A 21320-nucleotide genomic window follows, 5' to 3' on the forward strand; every position below is an offset into this window, starting at 1 on the left:
TTGCATCATTAGTTTGGACGCGGTTTTGCCAGTATACTGGAATTCATTTTATTGGCCTTGAAAGGATGACAGGCTGAGTCGGCCTCCTGGTGTGTTAATTCAGTGGTCAACGAGGTTTGAACTTAGAACCAACACCAGGCTTACTCATATTACCATGTAATTATCTTTATAAAACGTAATTATTATCCACTTTTTGTTTCAAAACAGAATATGGTGTCTGAGTTTCGAAATCACAAGACATCTGGAAAAGATTGCTGGGAAAGATTATACATTCTCGCAAATGAATATTTAATATTTGCAATTTTGATTAATTATATTTGTTTTGTTTACAATTACTTGATTTTGAATTTCAAAAAAAGTATCAAGACATTAAGGGGGGTAGGTGCGCTCCTCCAATGACCCATCACCGCCTCATCCCACCCCTCCCCTCCCCATGTGTGTGTGTGGGGAAGGGTGGGGTGGGATGAGGGAGGTGGTGGGTCATTGGGGGGGCGCACAGGGGGATGAGGGGTGGGGCTTGTGTGGGAGGGGCTTGTGTGGGTGGGGTTTATGTGGGCGGGGCTTCGGTGGGGCTTGTGTGGGCGGGGTGTGTGTGGTTGGGGCTTGTGTGGGCGGGGCTTCGGTGGGAGGGATTTATGTGGGTGGAGCTTGTGCGGGTGGAGCTTGTGTGGACAGGGTTTATGTGGGTGGAGCTTGTGTGGGCAGGGTTTATGTGGATGAGGCTTATGTGGAGAAATGGATGGGTGGATGGGTGGAGCTTGTGTGGATGGGTGGATAATTTTTTAATTAAATAAACATGTTGTGTGTGGGGAACTAATTAACTAATCACTAATTATGTGAATATGATGAATATGGGTGGAGCTTGTGTGGAGCTTGTGTGGAGCTTGTGGGGGGTTTGTGTGTGGTGGGGTTTGTGTGGGGTTTGTGTGGAGCTTGTGTGGAGCTTGTGTGGGGTGGGGTTTAGTGGGTGGGTTTTGTGTGGGTGGAGTCAAAAAGGGGCGGAGTCAAAAAATTTCAATTTATCTTTGTCTTTTGTAATTCCTGTGAATAAAATGAACCTAAAATCTCTTCCCCTTCCAAATCATATATCTTATAAGTCCAAGGAACCGTATCTATTACATCAACAATTTTAAAAAGTTCGTTCGTCCATCTTTTAATATAACCTTTTTCAAAATGAGATGTCCACCTATATATTCTTACGATATCACCAACTTTGAACTTAGGTTTTCTGACATTAATCTCTTTTTCATATTTTAATTTTGTAAATGTTTCTGATGGTTTCATATTTGTTGACGTGTGAATCGTGTCATTTTACTTATCCACAATATCCTGAATAAAAGATGACCATTGTTGTGAACCGAGTTGTGTGAATTTTTTATATAGTCTCTCTTTTAAGGTACGATTAAAATGTTCAACAACAACTGCCTTCCCTTCATTAAAGGTACTGTATAATGTAATACTGTTATTTTTTAGAAAATTCATAAATGTCTTGTTATAAAACTCTACCCTCATCAGTCCACAATTTTTTAGGTTTTCTCTTACTTTTATTAAATATCTGTTGAAAGGCTAACATAAGAGTATTACCTGTTTTGTTTTTTAATGGTACAACCCATGCGTATCTACTCCTCAAATCAATAACGGTTAAAGCATACTTGTACCCCTTATAATTATTGAGTTCAATCAAATCAGCAGACCAGATATAATCTACTTCCTTGGAATAAACTTTCCTTCTCTGAAACTTTGTGAATATTGGTTTATGTAATTCATCAGCTAATTGCTCTTCAGTCTTAATGACATCATTAGAGCCTATAAGTTTTTTGAATTTCCAAGTCCAACTTTCAATTTAGCACTGATCATCTTCTTCACAATGAACCGATCAACTTTTTCTCTCAAGGTTGGATTTTGTATCAGAGACAAATTATACAACATTTCTCTATCGGCTTCATGCTTTTCTTCCAACGTTGTGGTATTCCCATAATCAATATCGTGTCTCATGCACACTTCATCAACTCGATTGATTGGTTTACTCCAGGATTTAGAATTGTCTGCCTCATCTAATCTTTTATCCAAGTTTGTGCCTGGACCACAGAAAGAATACCCTGGAAGATGTAATTCCCCTGGTATTCCAGTAGTTGTAAATTTACTTCCTGATAAAAACTTTTGTATATCTCCTCCTCGTTTGTGTTTGGAGATAAATTGATTTTTTTTTGAACCACACACCGAACATATACCTTTTTGTATAACCCTGTTATTTTTACTTTTAATATATGAAATATTTTTAGTATTAGTTTTCTTTTTACATTTGAGACAATAACTCATTTATTTATGTGAAAAATTCCTGCAGAGTGCAAAAACCTTTTTAGTTTCCAACATGCACATTTGAATCTTAATTTTTAAAACATAAAGAATCCTTAGAAATGCCTTCACTCTCTCCTCCATTTATTTAAGAAAAAAAATAAAAATGAAAAACTTGAATTAAAATGAATATCTTGTCGATGTCAATATTCTTGTCGAAAGTATTGCAAATAGACTTGTCAATTCTTTGTTTTCCTCCTCGGTGGGTTGAGTTATTTTCTGTAATACCCCCAATCTTTTTTTAATCTCACTGGTTTCCATATTTTGATATTTATTTTGTCTCGCTCTTTCCTCCCTCTCCTTCTCTCTCTCCTCCCTCTCCTTCTCTCTCTCCTCCTTCTCTTTCTTCTCCCTCTCCTCCTTTTCCTCCTCTTTCCTCTCTTCAACTCCTTCCTCATCCCTTATTATCCTTGAATCGCTTACACCCCATAGAATATCATACATATATTCATCAGGATTTCTTGTTATTCCTGTATCCAAAATATTTTTTTTACAACAGGAAACCAATAAAATTTCTTTTGAATTTCTAAAAGAGCCTTACCTTTTCTTAACTTTATAATTTTTTCATTATTTAACATTTTCATTAAATCTAAAGTTGTCGGTTTATCAACATCAGCATAATGCCAATCTTTTATTGAAAATACCTCATTCTTATGTTGTAGAACATATTTATTAAAATACCGGATACCCTTTTCTTGAAGGTATGCTTGGACACAGAAATGATAATTTTCTTGAAGCCTTCTTGCTGTCATTTATGTATTAGAAATATATGTTAGAATAATATTATGGCACGAAACACCTCCCCATCTTCCCATAGTTAAATCATTTTGTATTTCCTTACTTATGATATATAATCCTGTTTTTTCTGTTTTCATGAGATAAACAAGGGCAAAACCATTATTATATTTACCCTTATTAAATTCTTTTATTTGTTGTTTACTAATCGTGGCCCCACAAAACTCATTCTCGATACCAAGTGGATAATATTCTTCCTTACGAGACTGATTTAATTGTTCCAGGTCTTCGAGGTTAATTTTAAATGACCAATTATACCCTAAAACATTCATATCATACCCCGATTGTTCTATTCTCATACAAACGATACGCCCTTCTTTATAAAAATTTATTTTAATTCGAACTGTGAATTCTGTATGACCTGGAGATAATATCAACACTTCTGTATCTTTGGAATACACGGCCGTTTTATTTAAGGATATATATTGTGATAAATCGCTTAATCTCACCAAGTCATTCGCGTCAGTCGGGCTTGGATAATTTTTTAATTTATAAGCATTTTTCATGTTAATATTTTTGGTTATATTATATTTATGTCGTTCAGCCTGTGCCTTTGTGTAATAATTTGATAAATCAATATCCAGTTCTTGAGATACACCAAAGATTGAACCATCTTTACCAACATGTCATTTATATTAGATTAAAAATAATATCATAAAAAAAAATTTTTGTTGTTGAGTTGAAATAACACATATAGACATAATTGACCACAACACTTGGAATTTAATTCTTGGACTTGAAATGTTTGATAAACACCATTCTGTAAGAATTTTATGACTTCAACAGGTGGTGGAAGACCAAAACTATCAAAATAATATTTGTCTTGACTATTAAAAATACAAACCCAATGAGAACCGTTCCCATTATTATCTTCTAAGTTCATAATAATATTCTTTGTATGTTTTGGCACATTTGTTAATTCATCTCTCATACAAATAACCACATTATGAATTTTTAATTTCTTACAATATTTGACAAGTTGTAAATTTGATGTATTCTTTCCAAATTCTTTAAACCACTCATCAATGCTCATTTATTTATTAGAAAGATATAATCCATTATCTCTTTTCGTTAATTTTACACCTGCTTGTGCTATCGAAGAAAGCATATCTCCAACTAACAATCTCGCTTTATCAGGCAGACCTTCAAGTTTTTCAGCAAAATCTACAATTGCACCACTTCCACTAATTTGTTTCTCCAGCTCTTTGTTATGTCTTTCCAATTCTTTTTGAGCCTGGAGTTGAGCCTTCCTTTCGTTGGCAGTTTTCACCGCTGTTGAAATACCACCCGTCAATGCTCCAACCGCACTTAAACCAGCAAATAAAGGAATTAGAAATGGGAGAAATCCTCCACTCGTCTCTCTTATTGAATATTTTTTCAACATTGGTTTTGTCATTTTAATTTTAAGTGAGCCAGTGTCATTCAAGATTTTAACCTGTTCTCTTGTGAGCAAAACATCAATTCTTACTGCTCCTTTTCTCTGAATTGTATTCACGTTAATCGTACAAGGCTTTTGATTTTGAACACAAGATGATAGTTTATGAAGATTGATTTGATTAACATATACCCCAGTTGGTACTTTGCCACTCATTTATTTAACAAAAAATTATGTGAGACTAATCATCACACCATTATCTGTATTAATCTGTAATTCTGTTTCTTCCAAAAGCAAACAATATGTATCAACTTCTTCACTCTCTCCTCTTTCAATGTATAGGGAAGTATCCACTCGATTAGACTTTATAGTTTCCTTTTGAGTGCTCAGGTCAAACGCATAGATTGTATACAAACTTTTAAATAGGTTCTTTATTTCCATTACTTTCACACACCTTTTGGTAAGACTTGTATGCTTCAGCAAAATCATTTTTTTCCCAATTAATTTCCAATCTATCTCGTGGATAAAATGTTCCATCTCGAGAAACGCGAAGTTGTTTCACCTGAGCATTATCACTCAATGCATTATTCTTATCAGTCGCAGTATCACCATCTGGCTTTTTAAAAATGATCCACAGATATCGTGGCTTTCCTTCCAGAACACCCAAATTCCACGTGTAAGTAGTTTGGTTGAGTTTAACGTGTTGACATCTTCTTTTGAGGTATGATACACTGAGTGGTTTCTTTGAGTTAAGTCTTCGATTCAACATCTCTTCTGTTTTAAGATTAGGAGTATATTCACTGATATACCAACTCATCTCCTCAATTACAAATTTATTCTGTTCACCAAAAGCACTACCAACACCAAAAAGCAATCTATTTTCATTATCATTCCTTTGTAGTTGAAATCTAATTTTAAGACCATACAGAACTTTATCATGATCACAAAATCCAAATATACCTTTAAGAGGAACTGCCACAGTAAAACTATTTTCTGCTTTTGTATCATCATTATACATTCCTTTCCTTTGAGTATATCCAGGGTCTATGTTTGTTCCGGTTGACATATCAGGAATAAAACCTTCGACAGACCCCTTTCCCATTCTATCACTGAATGTATAGAGTGTAAATTTCATCATTTCAGATACAGCAGAGACATAATCAACCGCTTCAACTTCTTGTGTTCCAATATACAAACGCACACTATCAAACATTTTCCAGAAGAAATCATTTACAAGTGTAGCGTTTGTGTTATTCCCAGCTTTAGTGAATTTAAATTTACACAACAAGAAACTTTCGGAGAGATTCAAATAGGTTTGTTGATTATTTATTTCAAAACTTTTTGTACCATTCGTATTCCAGTCTGTTCCAGTTATTGCATTTACCTTGAAGTAATCTTTTTTAGTGGAGTTTGAGATAATAATAGTATCATCCAAATCATAGATACTATCAATTGCTTCCATACTTGTATTTATTTCGGAAAAAAGATGTTAAAACTTTTGAAACCCTGATCCAAGTATTTCAATTATTTTCTGTCGTTCTTGGGGGGACAACTGAGTTTTGCCTTTCTTAATTTCTTTTATTGCTTGTAATTTATGAGATTCCTTCTGGGCATCTTTTATGCTCTTTACAGCACCTGCTACATTTCCCACAGCAGAAGCAGTTGAACCAATTAGATCTTTATGTTTTAGAATAGTTGAACCAATACCCATGAGAGTATCAATTATCCCATCTCCTCTAAATTGATGTCCAACACCCCTTTGTCTCTTAGGTTTATAGTATCCTCTACCAAGATACATACCTTCACCCTTGTAGTATGGGGAAAGGAACATCCCATCCCCTGTAATTATTTTATATTTTCCCAACTCGCGTTTCCTCACAATAACCATCGTATTTATTTATTGGAAAACTTCACGCAGGTGAATTCTGATGGATATAACTTCTCCATTAAAAGAAATCATACGATTATCTTGGTCGGTTATCCTAAAATTTACTCTGTGTATGGTTTTTCCTGACACAGGGAGATAAACCAAATTTTTGGGTTCCATATTGAATTTATAACTAATTGGGGTTGAGTATACGCTGAATGAAAATATTGCATTTGTTTTTTTTCCATCATTATAAGCACCATCAATCAAATCACAGTGAATTAACACCGAATTTATTCCTGAGGATATTTGAATGACATTATCACTGTAAAACATCCCATTCGTTTCAATCTTTTTTGAGGAGAAACCCAATAACTCTCTAAATGAATTATCAATTGTGAAATCAACCTTGTAGTTATTTTTAACTTTAATCGTTGATTTTGAAGTATGTTTTTGAATGTCTATAACAATATTTTTTGGTTCATCACCCTGTTCTTTCATAAGACGAGCAATTTCGGAAGATATTTGAGAAATCTCATATGCTCCGGGTGAGACTGTTATCGTTTTGTATCCATTTCCGGGATTATAACTAAACTTGTCATTTTTATCAGTTATATTAAATAAGGTATTATAAGTTTCCATGGACAATAAAGATGCCTCATATTCTTTTGTTGGGTCAAGTTGTAGTGGGTATGGGAATGAAGATGTGTGGTCGCTTGTTGTGAAATTAAAACTCAGGATTGTGCTTCTCATCTTATTTAATATGAGATAAAATGTCTTTATATTGAGATTTATTAATTATTTTCATGTTCATCAACTGGTCTAAAATGGCTGATGCTTCATTAAAACAACTGTTATTTCCAGCCTTCTTACTACCTAACAACAATAACAGTCTATTAACTAATTGCGATGGGTCATTTGGAAGAAAACTAATACCTGAACCAAGGATACTGAAAGCCTGAATAATGTATTTCTCCTTCTCATTCTTCCTACTTTTACTAGAAATACTAACCCTATAATTTAGAGTGCTCAGCAGATCAATATATACTCTATCATCATTATTTTTTCATATCCAATGGTTTATCAATATACTTTCATTCATCCCTCACAGTTCAACCTTGTCTTCCATCTTTTGTGAGAAGAAACATTAATCTCGGAGTTAGTTTAACAGGGGGTTGAGCAGAACCTAAGAACCTTAATTCATCATTAAATATCAATACCTTTTCTTGAACAAGATGAAATATTGCTGGTTGTTCTGTTGGAATGAGTCCTGCTTTGGTTTTTGAATCCGCTGAATATTCATTGTTTTGAAGAGCATTCACAATATAATCAGGGGGTTGATTAATCTCTTCCAGTTGTTGAAATAAATCTTCATCATCATATACCTTTAATTCTCCTAAATGCTCTAATTCTTCCTCCGTCATTTGATCAAAATATTTTAACATTTGAAGTTTTTGAGGAGTATATTCTACTGTGGGAACTGTGGAAACATCTTTCATTTTTTCTTGGGAAGTTTTTAAAAATGGTTTAAAAAATGTCTCTTGTTTTCTTTCAAATGCTTCTTCGCCCGTTAGTTTCTGTCTGCGTTTCTTCTTTATGTCTTCCTGCTGTTTTACAACTTTTGAAACCAACTCTTGATGTTCCTTAAATCTTCTTGCTCTTTCTTTTGCATCCATTTTTTATTGTAAAATATCATTTAATGAATTGTAAAGATCAACAGGGAAATTTTCCTTTTCTTCATCATTCAAGTAGATGTGTTCAAATAAATCCTTTTCTTTAAATATTTCATCAAATTCTTTATTAACATTAATGCGAGTTGTAATTTCTTCTTCACTAATACTTGCATCTCTGCTTTTCATACGTTTGCGTTGAGTTTCTTCATCAACATCAAAACCGAATGATAAAATCTTCACTCCGCTCAGATGTTTAATAATTTGTCTCGTTCCTTCTGGATTAGTTTCTAATATCCCAAGACCACCAGATTTTAGTTTCCTTAACTCACTCTTACAATGTGAATATTTTGTTGTACCAAGAGAAACCTCCTCAAATATTTGACCTTCATTCCTCAATCGCATATGTTCCTCCACTGAAATATAGTGATAATCTTCACCTTTTACTTCTCCAGGTCTTATTGCTCTAGTTGTTGTTGATACAATGCGTATCACGGGGTGTTTTTTAAGTAAATTTACAATATTCTCATTTGTACGACACAAGAACCTTTATTTATGAAACTTTTTTCCAGAAGCAGATTTACCCACAAGATTTACAATAATAGTTGTCATTTATATATGTAATTGTTTATAAAACAAAAAATATATCCCTTAATATCTCATCTTGTTTCACAACAATATATTTATATTTTTCAGTCGTGTGCTTCATGTAATCCTCAAATTTCTTTTTACTACATAATGTAGAACAATTATCTCTCCAAAAATTATTGATATCTATTCAATATAACTTCAATAAAATAAAAGTATTAGCATTGTTTCTGATGGAACGACGAGGAAGTTGAAAGTACGATTGACTAAGATAAATACAATTACAAGAAGAATGTCTCCCTCTTGTGTAGTAGCTGTCCATTACCGTTTGGTTTCTCTCATTAACACAATCATCAAAGATAACGAGGTTCTTTTTTGATTTATCCAAATCTTGGGGAGACGGTATATCATCCGTATTATCACTAAGAATACAAGTTATAGGATTTGATTTCTTTTTACATCTCTGTGTATCACAAAATAGTTGAATTATTTCTTCAATGTTATAATCATTTTGGTTTTTTTGACGTTTAAATAAACCGATTATATCTTCTTTTTGAAGACCAGCATTAAAACCTTGTGAGAGTAGTTGATACTCTGGTTGAAAACTCGACTTTGTGAAAATTATTAAATTATCATAATCTAAAAAGTTGGGAGTGAGGAGCATCTTTAAAAGTAAGCAGGTTTTTCCACATCCACTTGAACCAACTATGAGACATCTTAATGAATTTGGGAGATTTTTATGGTTGTTAAATTTTATCTTATTTTCCCAAATGGGTAAAAAATCATTCATTTATATATTTGGAAAACAGGTTATTTAATTTATTATTGGCTTTTTTAGAAACTCTATATTTTATCCTAAGTTCAGGTTTAATTTCAAGATAATCCATTATTTTATTTATACAATATCTTGTGTTGATATTTCCCTGAAAATTACATCCATGAATAATATACAACAACAATCCTTTGAACATTTCTCTTATACATTCAGTTTCTTCCCTTGTAAGGAAAGGTGTGTTATCACCCTCATACTTTGCATTCATTTCTCTAATCAATCTTGTAAAGTAATTCATTTTTGGTGTAAATCTAAAAGAATTATTTTCCTTTTTATATTTTTTATTATCATTGATTAGAACATAATCACAGAATATACATTGTTTATAGGCTTTTGACTCTGTGTTTAATCCCCGTCTTTCACACGCAGGACAATTCTCAAATTTGTCATGTGGAGAATCAGGAAAGTCTAGCATATTTATAAAGTAAAACTTTCCTCAAACTGAAATTCATCTATACTTTCAGTTGTATATTGACTCATTTTTAATAATATTACCATCGATCTCGATATACTTTTTTTCATTACCAGATTCAACGACAACATTTTTTATATTAAACGTAATTTTAAAATCATCGTTAACTACTATTCAACGAAATGTCATTTCACCTGATATATTAACATCCTTTATTTCATCAGGATTTACATCTTTAGGGTTGTTGAAAAAAATACAAATTTCTCCTTGCATATTACAGATGGTCTTATCTTTTCTTTCTAAAGCTTCATCCATAAGGTTTTTGTTTTTTGATACTTTTTCTTGTTTCATTGCTTTTTCTAGTTTTGAATATATTACCAGAAGGAGAGGAGAAACTTTTGTTAGAGATACTTTAATTGATGTTCTACCAGGTATACTAAAAGCCCTTCCACTGAAGGAAATTGAAGAACTCATATTATTTACCATAATTGTTTTTATCCAATAGTTGTTATATTTATCTTTGTTCAATTTTACATCCTTGACATATTTCTCAGTATCTTTAACAAATGAAGAGATTGATTGAAACTTGTCTTTTGTGTCTTGATACATTGTATTTATTAAGTGAAAAAGTTGGAGGATAAAATGGCTTTAAGCACAGATTCACCTGTAAAATAAACGAAATTTTCATCAAGAAAATTTTAGTTTAAGCAAAGATTTATTATATAAATATGGTGAATACAACATACTGCGATGTTTGTAATCACAAATATAAACATTATAGAAAACACCTGCGAACCAACAAACACATATTTAATCTATTTCATAAAATATCTCCTCTTGAGTTGGAAAGAAAACATTGTGATATCTGTTCAAAGGATGTTTTGAAGAGTAGTTATAATAGACATCTTCAATCACAAAAACACAAGAAAAATGAGTTTAAAGTAAAGGGAGACTATTATATTGAAAACACTGATGGGGGCATTTAAAGGGCATATAAAAATAAGGATTTTTCAATTTGGAGAACCTGGTCCATCATCAATAGCTGAATGAATTGAAATAGTGAAACCTGATGTTGAAAAAGTTATTAAAAAGACATTAAAAGAAATGAAAACTTTAAAGTTTTATATGGGAGTGAAAATGAATATGAAAAGACAAGATGAAGAACAAACTCCTTATATGAGAACAGATCTTCATTTTATAACATCATTTCAAGATTTTTTGAATAGTGGGGTTTATGAAGAACTATCAAAACAAGAGGAGGATGTTGATAATACAGTGGTAGGAAGTGGATTCAATATTTTTAAAAATCATCTTTTTAGATATACACATTCTAAAATCAAACCCTCTTAAAGCTTCTTCTTATATTGAATTACCAAAAGAAATAAAACTAAAGAAGGCAGTTGTTAATATTAAGAACAATGATAATAAATGTTTTCTCTGGTCTGTTCTTGCTCACTTTCATCCACCAAAATGTAATTCAGAAAGAGTAAAACAATATATGAAATATGAGAATACCTTGGACATTAAAGATTTTAAATTCCCAATGCCACTAACAGATAATCCTAAATTTGAGAAAAAGAATAATCTTTCTATTAATGTATATGGATTAACGGATACAAACAAAGTTCAAGTATTAAAAATTTCAAACAACTATAAAAATGAAGAAACACACATTGATCTTTTATATTTTAGTGTTGGAAATAATTCACATTACACATACATCAATAATTTATCAAGATTAATCTCTTCTCAGGTATTCAGAACAGCAAACAAAATATATCCTTGTAAGTGATGTCTTAATTCATTTCATACAAAAGAACGATTAGAACAACATTCAAAATATTGTAGTAATCATAAATCAGCTGTAATTACAATGCCTAAACCTGGTGAAAAGATTTCTTTTGAAGATTATAATAAATCTATCATGCACCCATTTGTGATATACGCTGATTTTGAGTGTATCCTTAAAAAGATAAATACTGCTTCTCCTAATCCAAAAGAATCATATACAAATAAATATCAAAAACATATTCCTTGTGGTTTCTGTTATTATATCAAATCATCTGTTGGAGAAAAGTATAACAAACTTGAACATTATAGTGGAAAAAAAGCTTCACAAGAGTTTGTAAAACGATTAGAAAAGGATTGTATAAGACTCACTAAATTAATGAAAGAAACAAATGAACCGATGAAATTAACCAAAGAAGAAAAATTAGAATTTAGAAAGAACAATATCTGTCATATTTGTGAGGGGGAAATTAAGGAGTCTAAAGTTAGGGATCATTGTCATCTTACTGGTAAATATCGAGGTCCCGCTCATTCCTGTTGTAATCTTAATTATAAATTACCTTCTTTTATTCCAGTCTTTCTTCACAACAGCGCCAACTATGATACACATCTATTTATAAATGAACTTTCAAAAACACCAGGGAATATTTCTGCCATAACAAATACAAGTCAAAAGTATATTTAATTGACAAAAATGATATTCACAAAACCTTTAACTCGTATTAGGTTTCTAGATTCTTACAAGTTTATGGGAACACCACTAGCCTACCTCGCATCAAATCTAAGCTCCACGGACTCTTTTCCAAATCTTAATTCATTCTCTCCAAAAGAGGAAATTCTCACTAAAGAGGAAATTCAGATTAAAGAGAGAATTCAAAGTTAAGAGGAAACTCTAATTAATGAGGAAATTAATGAAGAAATTCTAACTGAAGATGAAATTCTAATTATAAAGAAAATTCAAACAATGAATGAAATTCTAACTAAAGAGGAAATTCTGATTAAAGATGAAATTCTGATTAAAGAAGGAATTCTCACGAGAGAGGAAATTCAAACAAGGAATGAAATTCAAAGTAAAGAGAAAATTCTTACAAGTAAGTGAATTTATCCTTATGATTATATGGATTCATTTATGAGATTTAAAGAAACACAACTTCCTTCAAAAGAAAGTTTCTATAATAACCTTTATGAAGAAGAGATAAGTGATAAGGAATATAAACACGCACAAGAAATATGGAAAATATTTAAGATAAAGAACCTTGGAGAATATCATGATTTATATCTAAAAACAGATGTTTTATTGTTAGCTGATGTGTTTGAGGCTTTTAGAACACTCTGTCATAATAAAAATTGTTATGGATTAGATCCTGCCCACTATTTCACAGCTCCTGGTTTAGCTTGGAGTGCAATGTTGAAAATGACAAAACAAGATATAGATTTAATCAGTGATGTTGATATGCTTTTGATGATTGAGAAGTCCAAGAGAGGTGGAATATCACAAGTATGTTCAAAAAGATATGCTAAAGCAAATAATAAATATCTTCCAAATTATGATAGTGAAAAACATAGTAATTATTTGATGTATTTTGATGCTAATAATTTGTATGGATGGGCAATGTCTCAATCTCTGCCTTATGGTAAATTAGAGTGGGTGGAAGAAAAGGATTATGAAAAGGCTTTGATGAATATTGTTATTTCTTCTCAAGAGGAATTGAATGACGAAGAAGAAGGTTATTATTTTGAAGTTGATTTGAGGTACCCGAGTGATCTTCATAATAAGCATAAAGACCTTCCTTTTGCATGCGAGAAAGAAACCCCAAAGAAAGAATGGTTCAGTGATTATCATAAAAGTTTTAATATTAAAGGCAAATCAACAGAAAAGTTATTAACAACATTCTATGATAAAGAGGGATATGTTTTGCATCAGAGAAGCTTAAAACAGTTTTTGAGAGAAGGATTGAGAGTAGCAAAAATTCATAGAGTTTTAAAATTTAAACAAAGTCCTTGGGTGAAAAAGTATATTCAATTCAATACAGATATGAGAGCAAATACAAAAGTAAAATTTGAAGGGGACTTTTATAAATTAATGAATAATGCTGTATTTGGAAAGACTATGGAAAATGTTAGAAACAGGCAAAACATTAGATTCGCAACATCTTGGAAAGAAGCTTCGAGATTGATAAATAAACCAAGTTTTGAGAGAGAAGAGGTTTTTTCAGAGAACTTTTCTGCAATTCATATGAAAAAGGAAAGTATTGTAATGGATAAACCAATTTATATTGGAACAGCAGTTCTTGATTTATCAAAGACATTGATGTATGATTATTTTTATAATGACTTAAAGAAAGAGTATGGTGAAAATGCTTCATTGTTGTATATGGACACTGATAGTTTTATCCTAGATATAAAAACTGATGATGTTTATAAAGATATGAAGAAAAATATTGGAGTATATGATACAAGTAATTTCAGCAAGAAGAGCGAGTTATTTTCCAAAAAGAATGAAAAGGTTATTGGTAAGTTTAAGGATGAGTTGGGTGGAAAAGTAATGAGTGAGTTTATTGGATTGAGAGCAAAGGCATATGCTTATAAGTATGGTGATCAGATTGGTAAGAGGTTAAAGGGAATAAAGAAATATGTAATAAAGAAATCAATAACTTTTAGAAATTACTATAATTGTTTGATGAATAAGAAAGAAGAATATAGGAAAATGAATACAATAAGAAGTTATAAACATAACATATATATATAGTGAAGAAGTAAATAAAAAGGCATTAGGAGCCTTTGATGATAAGAGATTTATTTTAGATAATGGAATAGATTGTGTTCCATATGGATATTGTATGATAGAGTGAATAGAATAGATTGTGTTTTAACGATGGGAAGATGGGTTAGGGTTTTTTAAGGGCTACCGCCACGTTTTTTTTGCAATATATAAATGGTTAAACCAAGTATTAATCAAACTAAAGAGTGGAGAAAATCTCAGTCTTGGTATATAAATGGAAAACATAATGAATGTGAAAAATATCAAATAAGTCTTTTTGAAAAAATAACTAAAACAAAGGTAAATAAAACAAATAAGCGAATCAATTTAAAAAGTAGTAAGTTAGAGGATGTAAAGAAAAAAATGAATATCCTTGAATGGACTGAAAACTTTGATGGTTATCAATTGAACAATGAAAAAACAATTTACTATAATCTCAAAATGATATGTGGCTCAGGAGGTGGTCAAACAAGAGCATTAAGAGAAGTTTATCATTTCGTAATGGCACAAAAGGGGTATCTTAAAAAATATAAAGATTCAAATGTTTTGTTTTTCAATATTTTAGATGGGGATTATTGTGCAAAGAAAATTAAACTATTGAAGGAATTTGAGAATGAACAAATCTTTATAGGTTCAATGAGTGAGCTAAACAATATGCATCGGTTATTTGATAAAGAGTGTCCCGAGGCTTAGACGTTTTAGATATTTCTTTCGAATCACCTTTAACAAATCTTTATCTTATTGTATGGATTATTTGAAAAAAAAAAGTGTCCCCAGGTTAAAAGGGGAGACAAATAAATATACCTTGGGATAAAAAGGGGGTTTATTTTTAGGGAAAAAAAAATATGAATCGCTGAAAATCCCCCATTCATTTACATGGGGAAAAGTGAGCCAGAACCAGTATATTCACCCTACTTATATAAAATAAAAACAACCTTGTCAGCATTGGACTCCAACATTAGTGGCTTTATCAAACCCCACCACGTTAAAGGCAATTACAATCCCCCAAAAAATCTCAATAACAATTACCGTGAAACCCCAACACCCACCTGTTTCGAGTCAGGCGTCATGAGGACGAGGCTGTTTGTGGAGATCGTGAGAGAGATGGTCATGCCAGCAAACTGCAGGTTGTTGCTTCCCAGTACAGAGAAAAGGACTTTCGTTGGAGGCTTTGGGCAGGGAAAACACAAAGGTCTTCTGCATTTTGTTCCATGATGGAGCATTACAAAGTGAACAGATTACGACTCATCGTCCGCAAGGCATCCTCTTTCCAAATGCAATCCATGCTGCCACAAAATTCCACTCATTATTCTTCTCACCGTAAGAATCTGAGCTCTAACACTATTCCTGTCAAAAACAACACCTTTGCTTCCTGCTCGCATCACTGTTAACACCTTTGCTTCCGATTCCAGTTACTATTAACAGTCTTTTTGTGGTACTTCTCAAACAAAGCTCCACCAATGTGGCCAACACCAATGCATTACTTAATTTTGCTCTGACCTTCCTCCGCCTGAAAGAGCCTTTGGCACCAGGTACAGCCTCACACACACGAGCAATCGCTTCCCTGGAACACATTACCACCAAACGAGACTGAGCATGCGGTCCAAAGCCAATAAACAAAACCAATAACACATTGCCATAAAAGCAAAATGTCATAAATATGACTTGCACATTCAGCTTACTGACAGAAAACCTTCACATTCGTAATATTAATTTGCTTTGCATTACATGTTTCAATACAAATAAATTTGACACTCAAATCAAGAAGGTGAACAAAAGTTTCTACTGTGGGGGGGGGGGGGAATGACGAAAATTTTTTATATGCATCAAAATATATATATATATATATATATATATATATAAATATATATATATATATAAATATATATATATATATATATATATATATGTCAAAAAAAAATTACGACACAATCAGAGGAGCGCTAACATAATGCACAATCATACCTCATCTAAAATAATGCCAAATAATTATATCCACGTCTTAACCTCAAATTGGCGACTTGTGAAAGTTGCATTTTTGTGATGAACTTCTTCTTCTTGCGTATGGCAGCTTAGCTGCTGGGGTCGTTATCATTTCTTGGAAGCGCGACTGTGTCGCAGATTCAGTGCCCCTCCACCAGCACACACTGGTACTCATTTCACCGACCTCATAAGGATGACAGACTGAGTCAACCACCTGGTGTATTAATTCAGCAGCCAACGGGGCTTGAACTCAGGACCCAAGAATCCCAAGCCGCCACCCTAACCACTAAGCCAACACCAGGATCCTTTGTGATGAACAAATGAATGCGACAACATGAATTTAGTCTTTAGTTTTAAAAACACAGTCCTGACAGGATGGCCCAGCAGAGGTAACGTTCAATACTTACCTTTGACGAGTCTGACCTAGGTTAGATTCATGTCCGACAATAAACTGTCAGATTTGGACTTTACAGGTTGGGCCTTGCATAATCAAGTGTGCCATGCCTCAGATGCCTACCTGCTGGCATTGGTTTGTGGATGTCAAAGATCCTACGGTGTCATTATCGAAGAGTGGGCAAACTATCGCCGGTACCCTGAACGAAACACCAATAGCTGTACTCTCACCTCCTTCCGTCGTATACGAGGCCTTTCCAGCCGGTTTGAGAGAATTGGACCAAACTTCCCCCTCAGCAGACCCCACAGGAAGATGGGATTCATTGAGAGTGAGCAGTAGTCGTAGTAATATGCTGAACAGGTCATTGTTTATTTCATTATATGTATTACACCTTCTAATCACACAATCAATACAGGAACAAAAAATAATAATAGTAATAATAATAATAATAATAATAATAATCAGAAAATTCAACATACAAGTTGCATTTTATGCTGACGAGACCATTTGAATAAGGATGTAAAGTGAAAAAAAGAAGACTTAACAGATCTGATTATATATCTATATACAGGGTGAGTCAGAAGTAGCGCCCGATTTCTGTCAGTTGATTGTTTGTTTGCCATTTGTATTACAGTGTACAAGAAGGTAGAAATAAATGAATGACATGTTTATCTAACCATTTATTCAAGAAAAAATTATTACGGAACTGTACCAAGCTGTTTTACTTGCAATTTTCAAAGTGCCCTCCTTCGTGATCGATGCACAATTGCAGCCGAGCAGGCACAGAGCGGCACACACATCTGCAGAGTTCGATATCAATTTCCTCAAACTTTGCAGTGATTTGAGCCTTCAATTCCTGAATGGTACGAGGCTTTTCACGATAAACAAGGTCTTTCATGAGCCCCCAAAGAATGAAATCTGGAGGTGTAAGGTCTGGGGAGCGTGCTGGCTACTCGATCGGACCGCGGCGGCCGATCCACTTTCTGGGAAAGTTTTCATCAAGCCACTGACGAACATAACATCCATAATGAGGTGGAGCTCCATCATGCTGGAAATAAGAGTCCTGATCTTGTACCCTGGGCCAAAAGAAGGTTTGCAGCATATCCAGGTAAATTTCTGCAGTGACAGATCACTCAAAGAAAAAGGGTCCAATTACCCCAAATGGAGATATGGCTGCCCAAACTGTCACTCCAGGTAAATTTACCTCCTTCTCAACTGTCACTCTTGGGTTATTCACAGCCCAGTAGACACAATTGTGTCTGTTAATTGTGCCATTAAGCTCAATTTGGTGCAAATTCAGTAACTTTCCAAACTCACAGCAATAACCTGCAAAACAAAATCAAAAATAAATAAATTACGAAAATTAATAATCTGCAAAACAATTATTAACATGACTTCCCGGAAAGAATCTGACAGCCGAAAAAACAGAAATCGGGCCCTACTTTTGACTAACCCTGTATATGTATATATATATACATATACATATATATATATATATATATATATATATATATATATATATATATATATATATATATATTTGAGAGTTTCCTGAAAGACTTGTTTCACATTAACAAAAAAGAAATGTTTCAAACGACTTTACTCAGAAAGCTACGTAGAGAATTGTGAAGAAACTTCTTCCTTTTACGTTCATATCACAGCTAACACGGAACATGTCAGTCACATAATGTTGTAATAACGTCTTTTCAAAAGGTTCGGACATGATTGTGGATGTGTGAAAGATTTCGTTCTGGCTCCGCACACTTACATAGGTTATTGATTCCTCCCTCCACACCCCCACCCCCCCCCCTCACCACCACCACCACCCCAAACTATTCTTCACACTCGACCTACAATCTGGTACATCCTACTGTGTTTAGAATAACACTGAAAGTCATTAGACTTGAGCAAAGAACAAAAGTTCTTCCAATCATAGTTTTGAGACATTAAAACCATTACAATTAAGCAGCTATCACTTGTCAAAACCCAAATTATAATTTCAAAATGTCATCTGCCCTGTTCTAGGGTAGTTAAGACCTGTCCATTATTGTGCACCCCTTTAGACGAAATCTGTGGATGTGAAGCATTCCATCAGCCATCCCAATCAGCATGCAAAACCCACAGACAATGCGCAACCTGTCATTGTGATTCAACATCATCCATCCCTGTTAAGGCACATTTTATACCGTAAAGTGAACAGTGCAGTGCCCTACCTAACTTTGTTGCACAAAAAAAAACAAAAAAAAAAACTTCCCTTTAACATTGGATTATCACCCCCTCTCTCAACTTGTTTTTGTATCACCATTATAATCTTCTATTTTCTGTTGTACACACCAAAAGTAAAAGCAGGATTCTGAATGGCATGGGACAGTTCACTCTGGGGTACAAGAAATACATAAATAAATAATGGACAACCCAGTAAAGTTTCCGCATCTCAGAGACCATGTGGTGTCGCAGTAACAGTATGGACACATTCAATAGTGCTCAACCTTACAGTGAAAGCATGTTCATTGTTTACTGATGGTTTAATGTTCTTAAATGTACAGTGAATGTTATGGGGAAGAATAAAATTTACGATCTAAGACAAACAAACTCTAATTTAATTTGTGTGAAGGTACACTAATATACAAGGAGACACAGAAAGAATGACCAACAGTATATGAAATATGAACCAGGCATTATGACCTGTGCTGAGGTGTGAACCCCATACAAGCCAATCCAGTCGTTTCTCTCCTGCCAGATAAAAACTAAATTAAAAGTTCAACATCCTCAAGCAAAGTTCATTTTGTGTGACTAGTCTCCTCTGTAAACCATATTGCTTGAAAATACAAGACCTTTCAATGAGATAGATTCATGTGCAGAATAATAAAACGTACATCAAAGTCCTTCGTAACTTCAGCCCCAAAAGGATCGTACCTGGTGACATACGTACGAGTGTTAAAATCGAGAGTCCTCATGGATTGGAGCACTTCGATACACCCCATGTACTGGAAGAAAAAACAATAGTGAAAGATGAATGTGGTAATGAAAAAAAACATGCGTAGGACATAAGTACAGACTATCACAGCTAACACGGAACATGTCAGTCACATGATGTTGTAATAACGTCTTTTCAAAAGGTTCGGACATGATTGTGGATGTGTGACAGATATAATTCTGGCTCTGAGATATAGACGGTATAAAATGGCCTTTAACGATAAAGTCACTGTGTGACAATTGGTACTAATTACCTAGACAGTAACCATTTTGAAGCCACTGTGTGTACATCAATGCGTTAAGTCTATGTGATGGCATTTACACAATAGCTCAATGTACAAGGAGGTTTATACCCAGGAAGACGCTGTACCTGAATCCGTTCATCTGATCAATCTTCTTCGTTCGCATACAGCACAAGGCTGCAGGGTAATATCATTGGTTGAGGGTGTGGCTGTACTGCTGATGCAACACCATTTGCTGGTTATGGCAGGAATTTTGAATTTGATCAGGGTGCCGGCGATAGCTCGCCTACTCTTCGTGAAGCAAACCTTTGGATCTTTGACATCCACCAACTAATTCCGGCAGACGGGTCACCCAGTTTAACGTCCATCCGAATGATGAATCACCCTGCCTGTGAAACACCGAGATGACAGTTTCGAGCTGGGTCGGGATTCGAACCCAGGCAAGACAGAGGTGAGTGTGCATGCCTCTCGGCCATCCTGTCAGCCCTATCTGATCGATCAATTTAAATTTTCATCATGCTCTTTTAACCTCGTAACAGAGGGAACAGGCCATATTTTGAACCGTGTTTCCCTCCTCCCCCAAGGATATTAAACTTTTTCACCTTCAAGTGGACATTGATAACTACATATGCATTTTATATTGACATGTCCAACATGACCAACAGTTTTAATCAGGTCACCCTCAAGGGGGAATTTATAATAAACTACCATTTTGGCCATTTCTTTTATTCAATATTTCAGCCATTAATCATATTGTTTATGGTGTTTTTGTGTGGTTTCACAGTGTTTAGGACATTATCTCAATTGAAGGCATGAACAAACGAACAAACAAATGTAGCTACACAGCTGTGACATACAGAAATGGTCACATCTTGTTTAAAGGATCATAGGCCGGGGGCTGAAGGATCTATACAATTAAATGTCTGCAAGTCAGTCAGTGTGTGTGTGCGTGCGTGCGTGTGCATGTGTCTCCATCACAACTCCAAAACCACGAAACCCAGTGGCCTGAAATTCTGCATGTATACCAAGGGAAGTCCAAGGGAGTGCATGAATGAAAATTAGGTGTTTGGGTTAATTTAAACATCCCCTTTGAAGATAATTAATGGCCTTGATTATCCTTTATCCAGGCTCATCCTTGGTCAGCCTACTCCACCTCACTGGGGTCTTAATTCACAATTTTTTTTGGGGGGGGGCCTGTCTAACAATTCCTCGACTTGGAAAAGGCCACAATGGTTTAACGATAAAGTGCTCAAATGTGTTTTTTTCTCACTCATCATCGAAT

At 33.9% G+C, this 21320-nt stretch overlaps 1 protein-coding gene across 4 annotated transcripts in view; it reads right to left on the reverse strand.

Annotated features, from left to right (window-relative positions):
* SHC1 (SHC adaptor protein 1) overlaps window positions 1-21320 on the reverse strand; it is a 124116-nt gene that overhangs the window by 51430 nt on the left and 51366 nt on the right. For all 4 annotated transcript variants that reach the window (XM_085891514.1, XM_085891515.1, XM_085891512.1 and 1 more), the window contains 3 exons: window positions 19737-19807; window positions 15944-16007; window positions 15493-15612 (listed from right to left, as the gene is read on the reverse strand). In XM_085891514.1, coding sequence (XP_085747640.1) covers window positions 15493-15612; window positions 15944-16007; window positions 19737-19807 — 255 coding nt within the window. The remainder of the gene's footprint in view (window positions 1-15492; window positions 15613-15943; window positions 16008-19736; window positions 19808-21320) is intronic.

This window comes from Eptatretus burgeri, chromosome 8 (genome assembly GCF_056783735.1).
Source record: "Eptatretus burgeri isolate ZD-2024b chromosome 8, Ebu_testis_v1, whole genome shotgun sequence".
NCBI classification, from domain to species: Eukaryota; Metazoa; Chordata; class Myxini; order Myxiniformes; family Myxinidae; genus Eptatretus; species Eptatretus burgeri.